Source organism: Pocillopora damicornis, chromosome 13, assembly GCF_964200805.1.
Source record: "Pocillopora damicornis chromosome 13, jaPocDami1.2, whole genome shotgun sequence".
In the NCBI taxonomy this organism is placed as follows: Eukaryota; Metazoa; Cnidaria; class Anthozoa; order Scleractinia; family Pocilloporidae; genus Pocillopora; species Pocillopora damicornis.
Genome location: NC_142682.1, coordinates 18,258,894 through 18,280,760, shown reverse-complemented (window position 1 = coordinate 18,280,760; position 21,867 = coordinate 18,258,894). Strand labels below are relative to the sequence as shown.

Below are 21,867 nucleotides of genomic sequence, written 5' to 3'. Positions count from 1 at the left end.
AGCGCAAGGAATAGATGGAGTGCTTTTAAAACAATATTTCAATGTGTGAGAGGGTTTTAACTACAAAGGAGACAAGTTTTTTTTTAATTTTTAATTTTTTTTTTTTGCCATCCGTCTCAAGTTTGAACTGATACGTTTCCAGTTCATCTGCTCTTTAGGTCAACTTAAAGCCTAATTGTCGATCGCGAGATTTCAAGGATCCCCAGCTTTGAATACTATTGCTCTAAACAGGAATAGGATAACGCCACATCACAGTGTGTCAGTCAAATTTCCATGTCTGAACAGGCAGGAAAGCAAAGCCATCAGAATGAGTGCGGTTTAAGAAATTTTGTTTTTAGAAACATCGATATGCGTAAACTGAGTTATTCTTAACAGTTGATTTCCCAGCGACAGACTACCGAAGGCAACGCCCATCCTAAAAATTTCCTGTTCCAGTATAAAACGGAAAACGATTTAATTTATCGTTGTCGATAATGAATAATTATGCTCTATTACCACGGCCAGCCGTTTGGATATTTCAAGCCTTCTTTTTTTACAAGGAATGAAGTTAAACCATGCTAGTGAAAGGATCTCTGTTGATGGAGACATTTAGAAAGCACTCTGCATTGCTTCCAACTGTGTTCAAACGTGTTGAAAAGTTAGGTTGTTAGTTTTGCCTTCAGCTTCTGAGAAAGATGTAGATTTCTTGATTTCTGACATCCTTCCGTCGAAATATGGGTGAAAAAAAAAAGAATATATAGATTGATAAATAAACAAATAACAGAGTTATTTTGTCAAAATTGACAAATATCTAAGTTTTGGTGAATGTGATTTGTTAATTTGCTTCTATATTACAAGACGAAGATGTAAACTTGTCTACCAATCGCCCCAACCCCCACACCTGTTAAAAGAAAGTGTGCTAGCCAGACGAACCGTACAATAAAATTCAGAATGACTGGGTCTTTCGGTGTTTGTAACGATTTAAAGCCGACGCCATAAAATCCAAATCAAACCTCTCCAACGCTCCGAGAGTGGTAAAATTGGACTATGCTACGTGGCTAAGCCGGATCAGCTGATGTTATGTATATTAAGCGTTTTTAGTGTATAATTTTAGACCTTATTGTATAGTCGTCAAGCTGTGGTACTTCAGTCGCGGCGTGACGATTTAAGTTATTACAATAATTCAAGTCCTTATATCACTTGTACGGGTATCATGAAAGCGCATATCAATATGTTTTCGAGATATTTGGTTGGTTCATTTGCATAATATTTCAGAGGGAAAAAGTCAACGACAAATTAACACAATAAGATAAACAAGATACGTGTTGTGATTAGAATATACAAATGTTGATGTTCAAGTGAATGATGACTTTACCTATTTCAAGTTAACGGTACAGATCTTTTTCGTATTAGTTTGAAATACATGACTCCAGTTAATTTTTGTAATAAAGACGAGAGTAACTACAGAGTCGTTATAAATAAGTCGTATTATATACATAAATTTAATGGATGGCGTCTTTGGGTAATATTTACGTGGCTTTTAACGAGCGCATTGTTCTTTCAAAGAGAGCACGATTGACCTATCGCACCTGTTAGTTTTTTCCGGATCAAAATACTTTTTGTTTCAGAAACAATAAAAGATATTTGTCTTCAGAGTTCAAAGATAGAAAGTAGTGGTGATTTTTCGGTTTAAATGAGAAACATTTTATAATTGATATTTGTTTAGTTATATCGAAATAGGAATGGCCATGAATTTAGGTGAGTAGTTATGGAAACGTGAAGTTTTACCTGGAATGCATAGAAATTGTTTGGTTGGTTGATTTAGGTCTTTGAGCAGTTTCGGTTTGACAGATGAGGAAACTAATTCTTTTTGAAAAAAAATGAATATTAATGATAGGGAAAAAAATAACATCGAGGGAAATTGTAAGCCACGAAATCATATTTGTTAGCAAGAGGTTTCTTAAGCTGAAGAAATCTTTGTCAATCGAAAAGTGTTCAGTATTTTGATTAATGGACAACTGTCGCGTCTTACTGTACTAAAATTGTTCCAAAGGGGCTAAGGTTGCCTGGAAGCATTGGTATGAAAACAATAGATGTGAATTCACCATCAGGATATACTTTCTGAGCTTCGCAGAGTGTGGAGTGCATTCGGTATCAAACTGGTCTTAGACAGCAATTCTCGCTCGGAGTATATTTCGGTAAATTTATCAGATGGATGAAGTTCGTATGCCTTACCACATTGTTAATTTCTGGCTTTTAGACTTGACAGCAAGTTTCCTTGTATTTATGAGCGCGTGGTACGGCAAAATAAAACGGCGAAGGATACCAACAGATGAAGTTGGCGATTATGTTATCACTGTAGTCAAAGAAAAGAAAGTAGGCGAAGGAGAAGAAACATCGGAGTCACTTTGTCAGGGATCATTACGTCGGCTTTTTCTGTATACGACGTATTTTGTAATGATGGCTGCCTCTGTTGTTCTCTTTGATTGTTATCCTTATTTTATGATATTTTTCCAACACGTAACAGTGATTTTCTGCATTTTGATAACATTTTTTCAATGGTTTCAACCTCGGTTGGCGATGTTTATAGGAGGGACTTTCTCTACACTCTGGCTTTTGAGCGGGGCCACGACATTTCGTTGGGTCCTAAATGATATTATAATCGCTTTTTTCGGGCTGCTTGTTGGATACTTGCACTTTAAAAATTTCCCATCGCTTCAGATGTTTCTGTGGCTGGCAGTGGTCTATGATGTCTGTCTGGTGAAAAACGTATATCTAGGTGTCCCTTCTCTGTTTAGCGCAGGGAAAGGGGAGACAAACTGTGAAACGGTTTTTTGCAAGGCGTTCGAACTCAGTCAAGCTTGGGAATTGCCAACTATTTTCACATTCAAATTAGGCCCGCGGGAGGAACACGTCTATCTTGGAGCTGGTGATATAATTATCGGCTGCATGGTGTCGAACTTCTCTCAGATGTTTTTCAGGTCTTCAAAATACTTGTCTGCAACAGTTTTGACATACGCAGTAGCCATTGCTTTACTGAGCCAAGTCGGCGACGAGCCGTATCCAGCTCTTGTTACAATTGTTCCTCTGTGCAGCCTTCAGTTGGTCTTGTCCGCCATTCTTTCCCACAAAACCAGGAGTTTGTTTTCCTTAAAGTGCTTGGATAGCGAAAGAGAGCGGGAAGGACATGACATGAATATTCTTCTTTGAATCTACAAGGCATTAACAGCCTAAGGTACTTACGTCAGAATACTTTGACAATCGGCTTTCAAATAATACCGAATACGAATATGAAATAATTGCTTGCAAGGGTACGAGGAACTAATTGTGTGAGAATATGCGACAAAAATAAAAAAACACCACCCAAGGGAAGATTTGAGATGAGTCGTGAAAAGGTTTGCCGCGGGTTTAATAAATGCTAAACCCCTTGCAGACCTCGCGGTGGCTAGCGTTGATCAATTAAGGCATGATACTTTCCCGCGGGCCATCAGATGCTCCTGCCGAAGCCCTTACAATAGGAGTGTGCTCTCTGGCTAAGAAGAAAACCTCTACACAAAATGATTAGGTTGTTGTAAACTCACGGTCAATAGGGAGAGAGAAAAGGTTACTTGTAGGGAGAACGTTCGTGCGCTCTTTTGCTCGTATTTCATGACGGACTAAAAAGGTTTTTAAAATCTTCAGAGTAAACAACTTGTGGGTTTGACTCTGTGGTAATCTTAATGTGTCACATTTCATTTTCTTCACACAAATTAATTTTTTTAACAGAACACAAACAAATTTGATTTTCCCAGCTTCTCAAGTGACAGCTGATTGATGGGATTTCATTCTAATGACGACTTCTGATTTCACGGGACGATTAGCACTTGTAAACTTTCGGAAAATTCAAATAAAACTTTGACAAAGTGGCACGTACTAGTTATATTTATTAAGGGAAAAATTGGGAAAAATTATCTGCTGGTTGAAAAACCACCCAAATGAGAAAAACCTTAGAGCTGTCAGGGATAAACTATGGGGAAATAGTTTTACTTAGGGGTAGAGCGAGTTGAAGTAGCTGAAATGAGCAAGCCTTCTCCTTCGCATGTAGTCGTTCTTTGGAATGCCATGAAACGCGCCACTCAACAAAACGCTTACGTCCAAACCACAAGCCACATCTCCTTTCCCGATCATGGCCAGGGTTACATGTTTAAGAAATCCTGGGGTCTCTGGCATGGGAGAGGAGGGAGAGGGGGTGATTTGCGTGACATCCCATCAATCGCTGGCTACGAAGAAGACCATTGAAATCTCTTTCTCTTACCCAAAATGTTTCACTCCGAAGAAATTCATTCTCCCTTCCCAGCCACATGCTTTTTCGACGTTAACCAATAATTGCTTGGGTTCGATATGCAAGACACCATTTGCGCCAAATTCTTTAATTTCTGGCGGAGCGGAGGGGTGGGGGCGGGGAAGGGAGGTAAGAGTGATTTGATAGACATTTCGAAAAACGGCGGCAAAAAAGACTATCAAAATGGAGGCCTTTCTCATGCATGATTTTGACAGTGCTTGCATTGCTCGCGTGGCTATTTGATCTCTGACACTGTTTCAGCGTATTGCCCTATCGTTCCTGTGGGAGTTAACCTTATTAGGATGTTCGAAAATGAAAGTTATTTGACACCCAGCTGAATACCGTTGATGATTAACTTAGCGCAGAATACATTTCGGTTATACGTGTTTTGAAACCTGTTAGCTATTAACATAAATCAGCTATGTTCGTCCCCGAAGCAAGATAATTTGTAGACGCAGAATGTCAAGCTTTGTGATGTTGTTTTCAAACACACAGTAGGGAACAAATAATCAAGATTTCTGCCTGGATTTCTGTGAACTGAAGGATAAGGATTCTCAGCCATCAAGCTATCGGGCAGAAATTATGAACTCTGTAAACACAATCCTTCTCCTGATCGTGTACTTGATTCAGGTCTCTTTGGCGAATCGGTTTTTGTTGCCGTCTTTATCTTTACGACAGAGAACCCGAGGTAAGATACGATCCTTTTCCTCTTTTTTTAATGGAAAAAATTGTGAATTTAATCATGGCATTTGAAGGCGATTTTGGCGGAAAGTTTAGCATAAAGCCAGCAAAAGATTTGCTCTGCAGTTAAAAGCAAACAATCAGTTTATTGTATATGTATTTTAATTACTTATTCATTAGAATGGAATCATAGAGACTCCACAAAGAAGCTATAAAACGTTGTTATGTGTAGAGCAGTTACAACCTGACATTACTTGCGTGACGTGTAACTTGGGGTGGTGGATTTGCGTCACTCTTACATAATGTCATTCCCTCGTACGCGCGTAGGTGATTAAATTTTGAAAGACGATTTTCGTGAGGGAAAGTAAGTAAGGGGCGAGCAAACTTTTCCCCTCTGTTACGTTTCACGCTGATTCTTACACTCACTTGTCTTACTAACACCCTAAGTCGCTCTCACCTTGTTGGAACTGCGCGAAGAAGAACAGTAACTTAGGCTAAATGGGCAACAAAGTCCCGTAGATTGTTAAAAACAGGTCGAAAATACATCAGAAAACAGAGACAAGACAGGCGATTTGATCGGCTTCACCCTCAGCATGCCGATCGGCCCAGTGATATGATATAAGAGGATACAATCGAATTTCGATTTCTTAGTCCAATCGTTAATTTCTCGAAACTCCCGTTCCGTACAATTGTCTTTTTCTTCAGAATTTTCACTTAATATATATTCATTTGAAAAGTATACAAAAACTCATTAATGTGAAAGTGTTCAATAAACCTGAAAAAAAGAGAAACTCTGGATGAGGTTGTCACAAATTCATCACTTGGTCCTTCCTCAGTTAAAAAAGGCCCTCAATTGAAACAGATTGGGAAGAGAGATTTATTTCCACTGTCGAAAGCCGAGCCTGAAACGTTGCGTTTCGAAACCATGTTTCAAATATGGCATTTTTATTCATACTTCCTGACTATCACGAATCAAATCGCCACTAAGGTCTCGGATATTTGTTCCTCATTACAAAAAGAAAAACAAAACACACCTTTCAAGTTTTGATCACAAATTGCGTATCACAAAATTATTTAGTGTTTTGTTAGTTGATAAGTTAGTTAATTTAGAATTAATTCGTTGATTGGCCTGGATCTTATATCTGTCATTCATCTGTCTTATCTATTTACCCAATTTTTTCTTTTTGGCATAATCGTGATGCAAGATTTAGCATTTACAGCATGAAAATGTTTTTCCTCCTTTTGTGAGCTTTCCTCTTCCTGTGATTGTTGTTCTGGTTGTTCTTCTCATTCTTTTCGTTATTATGATTGTTATTGTTATTATTATTATTATTATTATTATTATTATTATTATTATCGTCACTATTATCATTATTATGGGGATAGTATCACAGATTAGCTGGACAATTTCCAGTGACATCAACTGTTCAACTGTGACATCAATTATTACTTATAGTATTTAATGTTTACACAATATTTAATATTTATATTTAATTGATATCTAAAATAGTTCTATGTATGCATAATGTAGAAGTATTTGTAAATTATGACCCGCCTTGTAATTCAGTTTCTACTGCAAGAAGGCTGAATAAACGATCATCATCATCATCATCAAGCCCCATCTTATGGACTTTTTTGTCTTAACTCTTTGACTCTTCTTTCTTCTTGTCAGATGTGTTAACATTTTCTTTAGAGTTTTTACCCCAGTAATTACATGTACTAGAGTAATATTTGTTCTCCTCGTCATTTCAAATCCTTCTGTACAGGTTTTGATGCTTCTCTCTTCTTTTCTATCAACATTTTAATTATTATTATTAGTATTATTATCATTATTATTTTTATTAATTTAATTATTATCGTGGGCCTTGTCATTTGTTATTATAATTGCCCTTGTCACCATCATGATTGTAATTTTTCATTATTTTTATCGTTATTGTTATTATTATCATAATTATTATTATTATTATTATTATGGGCTTTGTCATTTGTTATTATAATTGCCCTTGTCACCATCATAATTAAAATTTTTCATTCTTTTTATTATTATTATTATTATTATTATCATCATCATCATCTCGTTCCAATCCTCTAAGGGAGCGCCCCGACAGGAGCCAGAGGACCGCTGACACCTCACTCAATTCAGATTACTGATTGTCTGTAAACTGTTAATAAGACAGTTTTCTAGTTGGGCTCCAATTTCCTTTCTTCACAGGGAAAAAACGGCGATAGTAAGTTCATTTGCAGTGCTCGTAGGCTCGATCTTACTGATTATACTGAGTTTCTTAGGAGTGGGAGTAAACAATATAGAAAAGACGAGCAAAATTACTCACCCACGCTCAATTTATTAAGAAAAAATAGAAAGAGTTCCTTAGGGAGATTTCAGGCGACCATTGATTAGTCCGCGACGTCATCGCACGGACCTACGGGCATACGTGGGATTTACGAAAACGAGTTTACACCCACGTATGCACAGAGACAATCGTGGGTGGGATAAATTTTGCTGTGAACCAGCTGCTAATGGCCTGAATTGCTACTCCTGTGTGGTATGAAAACTTACACACGTTCGATTTTACTGTCCATTCAAGTTACTGACATAGCTAAGTAAGCCACGACTCACTCTAAATTTCACGATTAAAGATTGACCGTAAAGTTGAAATGCTCTTTTTAAATTATAGCTTCGCGTATGTTCATGCACTAATTTACGGTTTCTCTAAACGATCAGGAAAACCTTGTGGTACTGATAATTGTCGTTAATTCAAAGCGGTGTTCGGTCCGCTGGATTTAATCGATCAAATTCCGTAATTTATTACTCAGTTGTGCCATGAAAACTTTCATAAAACCTTCATACGCTATTGATGACGCAATCCAACACCTCGCAAAAACTTGAAAATTAGCAAGTATTATATCTAGCAATTTACCATAATCTTCTTTCATAAGTGTGAAAGTCGAATGATGTCTTTTTTGTGCAGAAAAGAAATAAAACCGTTGCTTGGAAATGTTCAGCTTGTGTAGATTTTTGACCGACCGGTTTTTCCAGTTTTGTTCTTTGTTTGGCGAAGAAGCGCAAATTTACGTTGCTACTTATTAAGTAAGATAGAGAGGTTCTAATGATTTCTCGACATGAAAATGTTTTTCGTAAGAAAACGAGATACCTATAAATATATCTTCGAGATTAAAGGCCAGATTTCTTTGCTTAAGACGAGTACTAATTGCAGAAGTTGAAAATTAAATCGTTTCTTACTTACCACTCTCCAAGGGATGTGGCACCATTTTTTGTTCGCATGACGTCTCTCTCTTTGATTTTTCCGATTTTAAACTTGAGGATATGCTTAAGTATTGCACTCATTTCTTAAACTTTGATATTACTTGAAGTGATTTACATCGAAAATGATTTTTTTGACACCCAACTTCAAGATGAAATGTAAACAATTGGGGCTAAATGAAGAAAAAATGGTTAAAATTGCTTCATCATAGGTTTGCCAATATGAGATTTTACCATAAGATTTACACACACGCTTGTACTATCAACTTAATTTTTGACCAATTTTGATGTGATTTTAATGAACTAAAAGAGTAGATCTGCGAATCTCCCCCTTTTTTCTTTGCTTCTTTTTTCTTTACATGTTTTTTACAACTGATATTTTCCCAGTTGGTTATAAAGACTCCTTCTTCAAAGCTGTTTTTTTTTACTGAAGGTTTCCAGGCGGTTTTCGGAGAGGATTTTGTCGCAGTGATATTTTATCTTAAATCATTATTCTTTACCCAAATAAAGCAAGAGTTTAACAATATGTTATCGATGAGGAAACGTCACCGCTGATGCAGCTATGAGCAACTGTTTAAACTTTGCGGCATATTTGCACAAATTGTTTTTCCTCGACACATTTTGGACCACTTTTCAAGTATTGATTATAACCAGTCATAATTAATGCTCTGTGTCAAATATCAGTGATGGAAAATTTTACGCTGCAATATTGCTAAGTTAGTGTTGTAAGCAGGAGGTGCATTACATTGGTTTTGGAAAAAACCTTGTGAAACGCAGAAGTAAATCCCTTAAGTTTACGCAGATTATTGCCGAAATTTTTTTACTCTCCATCCGCTCCTTCGAAACACGGGCGATTGAATTTACACGTCAAACAAATGGGATTGTTTTCATGTTTTGTTATGCAAATGAATTCGGATCAAAATTAGCATCAAAGAGGGAATTTGTAAATTTGAGGCCTTGTAGGCGCTTCGAGAAGATTTAAACGGAGCAAAGGGTTGTTTTGAAACGTTTTCTCTTGACGTTTGACGTCGATGGAATTATGTGGAAAGGTTCTAGGATCTCGCTTGTTTTATTATGTTCATGTTCAATGTTGTTGCCGGTTTTAACGAACGAGGGGCTATTCGGAAAGAAGTCTCCGTTGAAAGCGGGTAAGTTGAGTAAAGGCACAGAGAACTGCCTAAACACGTTCGTCTACGACTTATTTGAAAGTTCTAATTGTGAACATTCTTGATCTTAGGACAAGGATTTTACGACGAAAACCAGTATGATGATGGGTATGCTGAGTATACAGGTAAGAAATAAATTTTACAGTACATGTTGGATGATATTTGGGATGGAAGAAATAGGCAACAATCAGTAGTTATAACTCAGTGTTCTAATTGCATTCGTGCTCAAGATCAAACCAAGTTGAGATCAATGTATTTCACCTCCCTTCCGTGATCAAAAGATTTGAATAATTCTCAAGACTTTTTATTACATCCCAAATCTTTTGATAGGGAACTGGCTAGTTCTAATGAGAGAGGGAGAATTTGCATTTTACTAATATAAAAGCGAGCGGCTCCAGTGCAAACTTTATGCATGATTTATCCCGTCGCTACATCGTCAGTTCTTGCCCGCCGGATTCGAACTGATCTCCATCCCCTACGGAAACATTAGAGTTGTTAGAAGTACTCTTTGTAAGCTTACGTAGGCCCTTTTGTGAAGCTTCTAAGTTGCCTTACAGTATTTTACCGCAAAGACAGGAAATAGAGGCAAAATGTTTTGAGTTGTCGAGTTCATTTGCATCGGTTTTGTATGCAGCTGCCTTGCTGCGTTTTGTGATGAGAAGAATCGTATTTTGTTAATAATTAAAACATCAACTTTGGTGTTTTTTGCTTTCTCGGTGGTGTACAAAACTATCACAACGAGGCAACTGAATGTGTTTTCTTGCATTTATTCAGGTTGTTTCGAAACCAAAAAATATGCCTTCGTTTGATTTCGGCGTGTGAAGATCATTTTATCTTAAGGTTGAACGTACGTGTTATTCTGAAAGCGATCGTTTGTTAGAATTGATGGGGCCCAAGTGTGAAATTTCCGAGTATTTTCTTCGTCGAAGGACGAAAATTACAAACAATTCATTCCGCGAATCCCTGCCGGTTGCTCTGAAAACAGTACATCGGAGCGATTCAAAATCGAGATATTAATTTCCTTCGTGTTTCCATGCCTAACATTTCTCTTTCTTGCTTGTATCCCTCTGGGGCGAGACGCAAATGTTCATAAATTTTCCCTTTGTAAAGCGTAGTATGTTTAGCGACGTCAATGCATATTTTCCGCGTTTTACTTTCACCAATCTAAAGGCGGGTGATGCAAATTATAAGTTTAGACCAAAAGCTAAAATTTTGTACTGTGAATTCTTTTTTTAATTTTTCTCGTCTATTAATTTGATGCTTACAAGTCGTGTGGTCAACATGTTAAATTGTGGAAATTATTCGCTACAATCATGGCTCCAATTTCTATAGTTTTCAAATTCAGTGGTTTGCGTGGTTTTAAGTAATTTTAAGTTCTTAGTTGCATAAGGAACAAAGGAAGTAATCAGTCTGTTTTTTCTTTTATTCATCAACCGAGCAGCTTTTTCTGGAATTCATCTGCAATTCATTCAGACATGAACATCATATTTATGTCATGAAAATTCTTAAATTTTAATAAAAGTGCCATTTTTGCCTTCTTTGTATTTCTAAAGACGGGAAAAGGTCTCGCTGTATATGTGTATGGACTCATAATTTTGCCCGACCGGATAAAGGATTGCTCAGGATACTACTTATGAAAACGTTTTATAAGTTTTCACCTTTACGAGCACCGTTTAACTGTTATAAGCATAGGCCAAAGTATGAGTGCTAAAGGTTTATGTTCTTAATAAGTAAGATTTATCAACGTCTTAGACAGAGAAAGCCACGGGCTTGATTTATTTATAAACATGGACTTACAGACAAAATAGTCACCCCCTTGTGTTATGGCAAATAAAGAATTTCGTTTTTCAGTTAATCATTTCAGCCGTCAACATATTTCGATCGTTTCCTAACTTTGGCGTCAGATATATCAATCTATATTTCCGGACTCCCTACCTTAAATTTGAGATGAGACGATCTTTTACGATCGGAACTCTCCTTTGTCGGCGGAAAAAGTGTTTAGGCGATTTATCATAGTCGCGCAGCTACAATCTACATAATCAGAGGCGAACTGCTCTTAACACTGCTTAAAAAAAAGTGAAATATGATGGAAAATAATAATTAATTAGGCTTGCTGTTATCCCAACTACAGTCAAGAAACGCTCTGTACGCTTCATGGTTTCGTTTAAAAGGAAACTGCGCAAAAATATCACCATATTACAACAAAGGTTTTTACCTTTTTACGTCTTCCGCTATTTATTATCGCTTCCTTCTTTATCAGAGCACACGACGGTTCCTCTCGCAGATGTTTCGGTTCTGACCGACTTGAAGAAAATTTTTGTTAATAGGTCTCGCTAACTAGACATCAAAAGGAATAGAAAGCGCCATGTAAGCTTGCAAAGCTAATAGCATAGTATAGGCGCGAAAAGCCAAATTATCAAAAACAATTTGTTCTGTACGTGCTTTTTTTTATTAGCTATAATGTTGTTTATTTACACGACAAAACTATCTTAGGAAGATCGCGGGTCCTATGGGAATCTAAAACCAGTGTATTCGGAAAAATTTTTTAGGGCAAGCAAAGTGTGTTAAAGGTAAATCTCGTTAACACCCAAGCTTTTTTCTATAGTTAATCTAAGAGATCACAGAAGGGTCTGTGAACAGACATTGAGTGTGAAGTAAATCTGAGAATACTGAATTACGTTCGAACTGGAGCAACTTTTCTCCTTTTTTATGTTTCTCGATTAAGATATGGATAAGATTTGGGCGTGAAAAGGGGGTTTATGTGATTATTATTTAAACTTCGAGCAGTCACTCTTCTTTGGTGAAGTCCGTGGTAGGAGTTAAAAAAAAAAAATCGGTGAAAAAACAGTGATGCTAGCGCGCCAGACCCGCACGGAGCGCTAACATCATTTTCTGAACCCACAGTTTGAAAATAGCATATTGCATTTTTGTTTTGTTTTAATGGATTTAAAAAACCCCATTACCTTCATCTACATCTGTAGAGGGTCATGTATCGTGAACTACAACAGTAAATTGAAATTCATGCGTTTAATTCACAGGGGCTGAAAAACGGACTTATTCCGCAATGCAGCGGCGTCGAATGCAGATTCAAAATGTGATGCAAGACGAACCACTAGAGAGGAAGGAAAGCATAGAGGATGTTTTATTACGGGAGTTAACCAGAGGAGAACATGATAATCAGGGTAAATACTATCCTTTATCGCATGGAAATAGACCTGCGTAGATAGTATAATTATCTAGTGAGTCTCCTATTGGGATTTTCTTCCTATTTAAGCGGCTTATTGGTTCAGTATATAGCAACCCGTGAGAGCTGCTTCAGTGGTCCTTGCTCCATCAATCTGATGCCTAGTGTGAAATATGATTACACAAAAGTGAGGCATTCTCAATTTCTCAGCTAAACTTTTTTTATTGCAAGAACTTTTTCACATGCCGTGATGGACTTTGATTCTTAAACTCTTAAACAGTTTAACTTCCATTTTGCAGAAACTTACGATGAAGAATATGCTAACAAGATAGAGAAGAGCGATGGAAGATTTTCAGACTTTGATAATGAAAGAAGAAAGGAGAGTTTTGATCAATTGCCAAAGAGAACATTCCTGTCTGATGAATTGAAAGGTAAGCGCATGACTCTGAATGCAGGCCACAGGTTAAAAAAAATATTGAAAAGATCAAACCCATTCTTTGGTTTGTCAAACCACCTATAGGCGACAGCAGTTGAAATCTCATTGCGTCGTTTTGCGGAGCCGCATGTACAGTTTGGCATTCCTTTGTCAAAGCACACTGAGGTGTCCACTCCATTCTGCAAATTCGCTTTTGATTTGTTTATTTTCACTCACCACTGCTCCATTCTTGAAAAGCGATGCAATCAAGGAAATACGTTATATATATAATTATGATCTATTTTATAAGACATGAGGTTAATTAAAAGCTTGGCAGGGCGTATTGCCCAGAATTAAGCATTTTTTCAGTATTCATGCTCATGTAATCCATTTGCAAAATCCACAAGGACATTTCTAGGGGAGGAGGGGGGGGGGGGGGTTTGGGGATTGGTGGTCGAAAATATAAGGTTGTATGGTTTCCTATGACAGTACTGTAGAACTGATCAGAATCTGCTTAACTGAGAAGTCAATTTGATAATATAAACAAATAGTTTACCAAGGTGTGAAGTAATTACTGTATGTTGTTGATTTGCGGTTTGATGGAACCATCTATGGTAAATATATATGAAGTACGTTTCCATTTCCTTCACTCGTTATTCCGTACCTTTGTTAAATCCTTACCGGATCTTTTTTTTTTTTTAACAGAGCAAATTGAAGAAGGGGTTGGAGACGCCATTGATGATTTGGCTTTAAAGAGAGAAGAGGAGAAACTTAAAAAAGGACAGAAGAAGAGAAACTTTGATCATTTACCAGCTAATGGAGGTGGGCATTCATTGTAATTTTTGCAACATTTCATGTTCAAATACAAATTAGTTAGAATTGTTTTGCTAGTTTTCAGAAAGACTCTGCTTTGTCGCTTACTCGTTTTGGAAATGGTGCAAATCGATGTAACTTTAGAGGTGCCACTTTCAGCTAAAATATGGGCAAAGAATGTCGAAAAGACGACTTGTTTCCAGTTATGCAGATTGTTTAAATTTCAAATTTCTGTCCTCTTTTGTGTAATATCAAATATTTTACCAAAGGTCTAAAGTAATAATCCTATTGCCACTGTCGATGTTCACAGTCGGTGTTTAGCGATTATTCCAGATACCGAAAGGGGCAGCATTTATTGCAACATATGACATGCATGCAACATAGGAAATGCAAAGTCATCTTGTGATGGCTTTGCCCACTGTCTCACTTTTCAGTCACTGTTAGCGATTTCTTCACGGATTTTTCCCGTGTTTTCTCGCAGACCTTTTCGAAGAGGACATCGTCATGGACCGTCGCTTGCGTTCATGGGTGACTGGTCAGGTTGACAAGAGAGACGCCATCAATGACGTGTTTTATTTGTGGCCTACAACTATACAGGGTGGTAAAAGAATCGTTAGAGTACCCTACATGAAATCAGAAGAATTTAGCCTAGGTAAGAACAAAGTTTGGAGCCTTTTTGTAAATAAGTGAATTAACAGTTGATGCTTGGAGACCGCAGTTTTACGGTTTAGCTGTAATTAGTAAGCACTATGTGGTGTCTGTCATAAAAACATTCTCCTCCTTTCATCACGGAGGTTTTGAAAAAAATAAAAAGTGCTTGCTGGTGAAATTTGGAACGCTGTTGGAGATTTCGGGCAACCCTTCGTGTTACTCTCGAGATAAAACCTACAATTCTCTCAAACGATTTTAATCAGTCAGTCTCGAAGAGGCGATCTATACTTACAACTGTATGCTGCGCATCAGCGCTGAATTTTTCTTGAAGCTTCGTTAAAGAAATTAATTGTAGCTGTAAGTCATTATTTTCAAACTATTCGAATACAGTCTATACGTGCCTCATTTTTACTTTAAAAATGTTTTTTTTTAATTTCGCAGACCCTACCAAGATGGAATGCTTAAATAACGCAATTAATTCTTTCAACAAGTATACTTGTATACGTTACGAACCTCTGGCAGAGGACGCAAATGCAGACGAAGTGGATCACGCGCATTTTATAATAAATCAGACCATGTAAGCTAACTTATTCTTAAACTTAAACGTATCTATACAATAACTTCGTTTCATCGAGAAATTTCGATTCAATTTTGTGAAGGTCTCAATAATTATCTGTTAACATCTCAAAGATTGTTGACTGGGCTGAGAGTGACAGACGTTATTCTCTTTCTCTCTTCAGGTGTTACTCAAGTGTTGGAAGGCAAGGCGGGAGGCAGGACATATCCATTGGAAACGGATGCGAAAGGGTCGGAACTTGCATTCACGAGATGATGCACACGATAGGCTTCATTCACGAACAGTCTCGACCCGACAGAGATAAATATGTCAGGGTCTACTATGACCACATAAAGCCAGGTGAGTGCGTTGACTATATTGACTAAGTTGAGGTGACGCAATGTTTGCCACGCCGGGTTCTGAATCGGGAGGTCTGGGCAGGGGCGCTAAGCGGATCGCTGTGTCGCTTTCTTGCGTAATAAATACAATGACACACACTTTCCACCAAAGATTATATAAATGGGTACCAGCGAACTGCCGGGTTAACGTGGTAAGAATCTTCACCAGAAATTGCTATCAAGTGTTCACTGGCTTGTACTCAGCTGGCGGAGATTTCGCGTGGGAAATAGAAGTTATTTTAAGGGTTCCTGTTCTACCTTATGCATCCTTTTCAAGAAAAAGTATTACTTACTGAGAGAATCTTTGGCTGAACATCGGCACTGTTTTCCTTACTAGGTTTAGAACATAACTTTGAGAAGTATACAGTAAGGGAAGTAAGGACGTTGCCTACAAATAGAGATTACTACGACTATGATGTAAGTTGAGTAATTTTATATCATCAGCTGAGTTGATAACGTAAATTGGCCACCGTAAAGAGTTTCAAAGCTAACGCTTCGAGCGTTAGCAAAAGCGAAGGGCCCTTCGCCCTGAAGAAGAGCTAACGCTCGAAACGTCAGCTTTCAAACTCTTAACAGTGGCCAATTTACGAAATCAACTCAGTTGATAATACCATATTACCTTGTTTTAATCTCCTACCGACCCAGCACCATCTAAGGATCTTTAGAAACTTACCCCCTTTATGTTGTAAATTGGTTTTAACATTGTTTCAGCCAATTAAGGTTTTGTTTGTTTTTGGATTAAGCTCTATCATGTGCTTTGATTTTGAGCTATGCTGGAAAATTTTCTGAGTTCATAACACTGATGATGCGTATGATGCGCGTACAATGTGTAGGATGCGCGTACAATACGAATTGACCGTGATAAAAGTCCCAAAATCTGCGAGTAAACTTCATTCAGACTAATTAAGTTTACTCCAGAGGAATTTCTGTCACGATTTGGTACCAGAAGCGTCTTTCGGTTTACACAACAGTAGAATAAGCTATTAAAAAGATCTCAATTTAAACAGTGGGTTTAAAATTTTCGGAAACGAGAAAACCAGAACATTCTTATTATAATAATAAGAATTATAATAATAAGAATGTTCTGGTTTTCTCGTTTCCGAAAATTTTAAACCAACTGTTTAAATTGAGATCTTTGTATCCGAATATCTTGAACAGTTTTCTTGTTTAATTTTTTAATGTGTACACTCTTGTGATGCAGATCAAGTTCAAGGAAATATTTTGACAACTGTTTTGGCATAGTTGTCGCCGAATTTTTCGATCTGTGTCACCGTTTGAGAAGTCAAACTTTTCAAGAATGATTGATGAGTGAACGATTAAACATTTTGTTTGTGTTGAAGTCAGGCCAAGGTAGTCAGCTAAGTGTCATTCACGTTTTATATTACTCGTTTTTTTTCTTTTTTCAGTCTGTTCTGCATTACAATAATCACGCATTTTCTAAGGACTACCATGATACGATTGAATCGAAAGAGGACCCAAACAGGAGGTTTGGTCAACGGGAAAGCTTCAGCAGACATGATATAAAACAAATTAATCAGTTGTATGGATGCGACGTTAAAAATCTTAACAATCTTCTCCAAGATGTTCCATTTAATTAGACAACTACTTCCGCAAAACGATCCTTCAAGTTCTTGATAACCTTGTAACTCTCAAGGTCTCACAAGTTATTCTCTTCTTTCACTCTCCTACAATTTTCCTTAATGTAGTTGAGCCAATTTAGTGCTAGATATCCACCATGCGTTTTTCTATTCTTATAACCTGTGCGCTGGATATTGCATTACAAATTCGAAGCTGTTAGAGCAGTTTTTAATTACAATTTAGTGTCGAAACCGCAGAAGCAATGTAACTACAACTACCAATGAGAACTCAAAACAAGCAACTTGATTGAAGCGCGGGAAAATGCGAGTGACCAAGTTGTTTGTTTTGCGTTTGATTGGTTGAGAAGTTGGCGCGAGTTTTCTAGACCAATCACAGAGTGAATTAAAGCAAAACCTAAGCAAAATCAGGATCACCTTTGATGCTTCATTGAAAACTGGTCTAACATGTTCGTGATTTATGGGAGTCAAAAGTTTAAACAGGTCAGACGTCGCAATTTTCATGTGCTTAACTTAAATAACAATTGGGGTCGACCCAGTTAATAAAGATTAAATCATTTACTCAATCTTTCAACTTAACAACTCAAATTTTTACTTTGGTCAAAGTGCAACGTACAAATACAAATCTAATAAATTGAACAGATATTCGGCACATGGAAAGTTCGAGGTTTGAATCAAATTCGCTCCACGGTCGAACTTCCCGTGAGCACATGTCAAGCTAGAAGCTAGAGCTGGGCCTTAAACGACTTGAAGGACCGTTTTTGCTCTTATAGAAACCCAGGCCTGATACACATACTCATCGATCATGTGACTCTGTAACGCTTGTCACGTAATTTTAAATTTATTTTCAGAGTAAAGGGAATTTAAATAGTTTTTTACGGCTAACGAATATTAAGCTACTGGTTATGTATGTAGAAGGTACACTGGATTTTTGTCACCGGTGCTCGATATCCTTGCGTAGTGTTTTCTTCGTTTCCAGATTTAAACGTGAATAATTACTGCAAAATGTGATCATTTGTACTCGAAAGGCGACTGAGAATTTATGAAGATTTACGGAAACTTTCTTATGGTACAAAGGTTGCATTTTGTTTATTTGTTATTGTTTTTTTTTTCGGTGCTAGGTTAAAACTCTCCGATACGTTCCTTCTAATTAATACGGTAAATGTTAGCTGCCAGAAACAATCGATTCTCCTTAAATGGAGAATGATGTATCTGATGCTAATGAAAATCAAACAGGAAAAGAGAAGGAAAAATATGAAATGCAAGTGGCAATGTCTAATTGCTACTAATGTAGTCACAAAGACGTTTATTTGCGGCTTTGTTGACTTTATTTTCAAGCAAGAGTTAGTTGCTAGGAGTATGTCACCCTGAGGGTAACATGATATTTCATCGAATTCACTGGCTCGTAAAAAAGTCTTTCACAAACGGGTTATCTAAATTTAACACACCAATATGGCTGACGTTTCACTGTTGAGGTCAATCAATATATATATGTGATAATTCAGTGATGGCTGTCTGTCTTTTATGACAGCAGCTGTGTTCAGATAGATAATAAAGACAGAGTTTCTTCATTACTCAGTCTCACATCATTGCTTACTTTTTACATTTCCCGCGAAAGAACAATTTCTCCGGCAAATTTTCTTTACAAAACCTCCTTGGCAATGGAGATAAAAAAAAATAAATAAATAAAAAAAAAAAAACAGAACAAGTTGAGCCAGTTTTCCAACAAAGCATACTGCAATTTGCGATTCATGGTAGTAATACGCCCACCAACCTAATTTCAGTTTGAATTATCATCGATATAAATTTCTCTAATTATGTCCAAAACCTGCTTTTGTGTGTATTGTTGATAAAGATCGGGTAAACCTGTGCTTTTAGGAAATATAATGTTTTTTTTCCAGCAGTTTCTGCTGATGTCATACAACATCACAAACATTACGCCCTCAATCCCTTGTTTTGTAACTATTTTCTCTATTGGTGGGCGGTGGGCACATGAACTTGCGTTCGTACAAGCAGTTGGTAAAATAGAAACGTAGCACGTAACATGTTTGAAGTTTCTCAAGCGAAGAAACCCGAACGCACGTTGCATTGCTGCATGACTGCAGCCTTGAAATTCCAGCTCTGAGTTTGACTTCCGATTGTTTACTGTCAGAAATACTGTCATAAAAATATTGTGGAAGTACACAATTGTTCATTGATGGATAATGTGTTTGATTTCCGACTGTTGCATGGTAACAAAGATAACCCTACTCTTATCCTGGCAGTATAAGAACAGAAAACTTCTTAAATTAGGGAAGATAACATTATGATAACAATCAAAACGGATTATTTGCACATTGCTACTCGAACTCTCAGTGTTCAAATGGATAACATTAAGCTTCGTGTCACTTTGGAGATTTTCATAGAACACCCCGCATATCTGAGTGAACAGTTCTCTTAAATTGTTCTTTTAAAGATCACGAAATAGCACGTTGAAGACCTCGGTTGACTGAGAACTTCCCAAAGTGAAGCTCTGCGTAATTATACTGACCGAGCACAAAAACACTTCAGCTGAACCAGGTACCACTTTTCAGTCTCTGTAAGCCTGTTTAAATTGTTATAATTACAAAGAGATGTTTTTTCAAGAAACCTCATTTCTGTTCGCAGCCTGTAGTAGCACATATATTGAAAATTCTTTTGGGCTTTCGTGAACGGATTGAGCAAGTTGATTCAACATTTGTTATTCTCGCATACTGCAACCTGGTGTTTTATACAAAAGTAAAATAATTCAATGGTTCCTCCGAGTTTTAGTATATTCTTAAACGGTTTGATCAGTGCAACCATAATTGACATAAGATAATTATATCAGGCGGTCTCTATCGATCGAACTATTGTATTGTGTAAATTCCGATAAAAAGGTTGGCTCTCCTCTCTTTGGAATGACAAGTAAACGTAAATTTTTTTCGATTACAGAGTTCCCGTCTACCGCTTTTACTGTTAAAAGTAGGTTTTTTTTTCCTGCTCGGTCCGTCATTTCCAAGCGTTCGTTTGTGAACATTCAATATATTTACTGCCTCCTTAGTACACAGAACTACAGCTTAAAGTTACGTAGATCATTAGCCACCAGCTTATGAAAACTGTCCTTTGAAAGACAAAGTCCACTTAAACGAAAGGCATTTCATGCGCCCGCACATTATCAGTGAGCGTCATCCATCATTAGGCCATCGGCATGATCGCTATTTTATGGACTGTCCGAAAGTTCTTCCTCAGTTTGTCAGACCCTCAGGGTGTAATCAGGACACTGTATTATACAAGGATAATATCTCTCGTTACTTTGAAAATGAATACTACCTTAGAAGAACTGTATTCAGAATTAAAATTAACTTAAAACCTTGTCCAAGCGAGTGAAACTAAACTATAGTGTTAAAAAAGAATTCCAATTTGGTCTGTTGCCATTTTTTACTGTTGAAGAAAAGTGCACGGTGCTAATTGGGTGGAGTTTTTGACGCTATTATCAAACCGCGAACTATTAGTGTAAACTTATATTTCTGTCAGCTGTAATCACATTGTGACCGTCAGATTCATCTTGATGAGTGCACGACACAAACGGAAATGTTATGATTACGAATTTAAGTTGTATTCGACCCTATAAGAGGCTGAATGATTACCGCGACTAAAGCTATTTATTTCAAAATTGTGTAGTTTTCCGCTGCACCAGCAGTTTGCTAATATTTTTGCTTCGAATTCCTCGATGTGGAACATTCAACATATCTCTAGGTCTGGCCGAATTAACCTTGACATCGCTGGTGACCTTAACGATATCCAACATTTCTATTCTTAACTTTAATATAAAACAAATTTTTAAATCCATGCCTGAATCACATGACTAAATGATCACGATGAATTTCGGCTAAGCGCACGCAACTGCGTCACTTCGTGACAATCTGTTTGCATGTTAAGGGTTGATTACGGGATTCTAGACAGTGTGCAATATATCTTACTTATCCAACAGTCGAGATCACATACACGATAGCGAAAGAGATCACGAAACAGCCATTAAGCGATTATGTAAACGTTCACGGCCATTATCAGGATTGCCATACCTTGTTAGTAGTGACCGCTATCACCTAAATGAATACTTTTTATGTCTATCCTCGCCAGGTTGAATCTTCAGGGTCTCTCCTCCACACTCCTGAAAAGAGAGAGAGGGAGGCATTAGGAACGAGTTTGTCTTTGTTCCTCTAACCTGAGCGGAACGGGGATGCAAGTGATCAAAAGAGAATATGTCCCATCATTTTTTCTTCACGTGATACAAATTATCGTGACGTGCTGTATTTGCTTGAGAATATAATCAGTCCTCTCCAAAGTTAAGGTGATTCCTCACTATTGGACTGCGCATCGTGTACTGCACATACAAACCACGAACTCAGGGGAATGAGCGCGCGCGCATTCCAAGAACACTGTATTGTTTCCTACTAAATGGACCAGGTAAAGAGGTACCATGCCCTTTGGCTCTTGAACGAGTACGGTGTCGTACATTTTGTATTGCATAATTTTGGTGTACAAAATATCCCCTTTAAATAAGGGAAATTAAAAAAAGCCATGGTGCATGAAGCCTGTTACTCGATGGTGCAAATTATGACCTTTAAAGCAACGACTCGAGGAACGTTTGGAGTTGATGTCGTCTCAATTATATATCAGATTATTGTTCCATACTCTTGAGACGTTCAACCTATAAATTTTTTTCAAGTGTTACTTTAAAACATCCTTGCTTTCACCTTTCTTAAAATGTATTTTGAATCGATGAAGTGACGCGCGTGATTAATTCCAGCACAGGCATAAATAGGGTAAGTTTGGCCTATCATAT

General features: G+C 37.3%; 2 protein-coding genes across 3 annotated transcripts; both read left to right on the top strand.

Moving 5' to 3' along the window:
• The first annotated feature begins 82 nt into the window (after positions 1–82).
• LOC113673804 (uncharacterized) lies at positions 83–3,887 on the top strand. The gene has a single exon (XM_027190251.2). It carries the CDS (start codon positions 2,191–2,193, stop codon positions 3,187–3,189), a length of 999 nt encoding a protein of 332 aa, XP_027046052.2. The 5' UTR covers positions 83–2,190; the 3' UTR covers positions 3,190–3,887.
• Positions 3,888–4,622: 735 nt separating this feature from the next.
• On the top strand, positions 4,623–18,592 carry LOC113673902 (zinc metalloproteinase nas-4). Of its 2 annotated transcripts, none has more exons than XM_027190379.2 (10): positions 4,623–4,988; positions 9,481–9,534; positions 12,448–12,591; positions 12,893–13,024; positions 13,714–13,830; positions 14,303–14,473; positions 14,914–15,049; positions 15,213–15,388; positions 15,764–15,843; positions 16,833–18,592. In XM_027190379.2, exons 1-10 carry the CDS (start codon positions 4,883–4,885, stop codon positions 17,022–17,024), a joined length of 1,308 nt encoding a protein of 435 aa, XP_027046180.2. In that variant the 5' UTR covers positions 4,623–4,882; the 3' UTR covers positions 17,025–18,592. The 2 variants fall into 2 exon arrangements, with proteins under 2 accessions (XP_027046180.2, XP_089047593.1); XM_089191467.1 differs by lacking the exon at positions 4,623–4,988 and adding an exon at positions 8,777–9,391.
• Positions 18,593–21,867: the final 3,275 nt, after the last annotated feature.

Bases quoted from the DNA above. Each gene is read 5' to 3' on its own strand.
- LOC113673804 (XM_027190251.2), top strand. From the start codon at position 2,191: ATGGATGAAGTTCGTATGCCTTACCACATTGTTAATTTCTGGCTTTTA.
- LOC113673902 (XM_089191467.1), top strand. From the start codon at position 9,283: ATGTGGAAAGGTTCTAGGATCTCGCTTGTTTTATTATGTTCATGTTCA. The intron at 13,831-14,302 runs GTGGGCATTCAT...GTTTTCTCGCAG, and splicing joins TCATTTACCAGCTAATGGAG to ACCTTTTCGAAGAGGACATC. The intron at 15,389-15,763 runs GTGAGTGCGTTG...TTTCCTTACTAG, and splicing joins CTATGACCACATAAAGCCAG to GTTTAGAACATAACTTTGAG.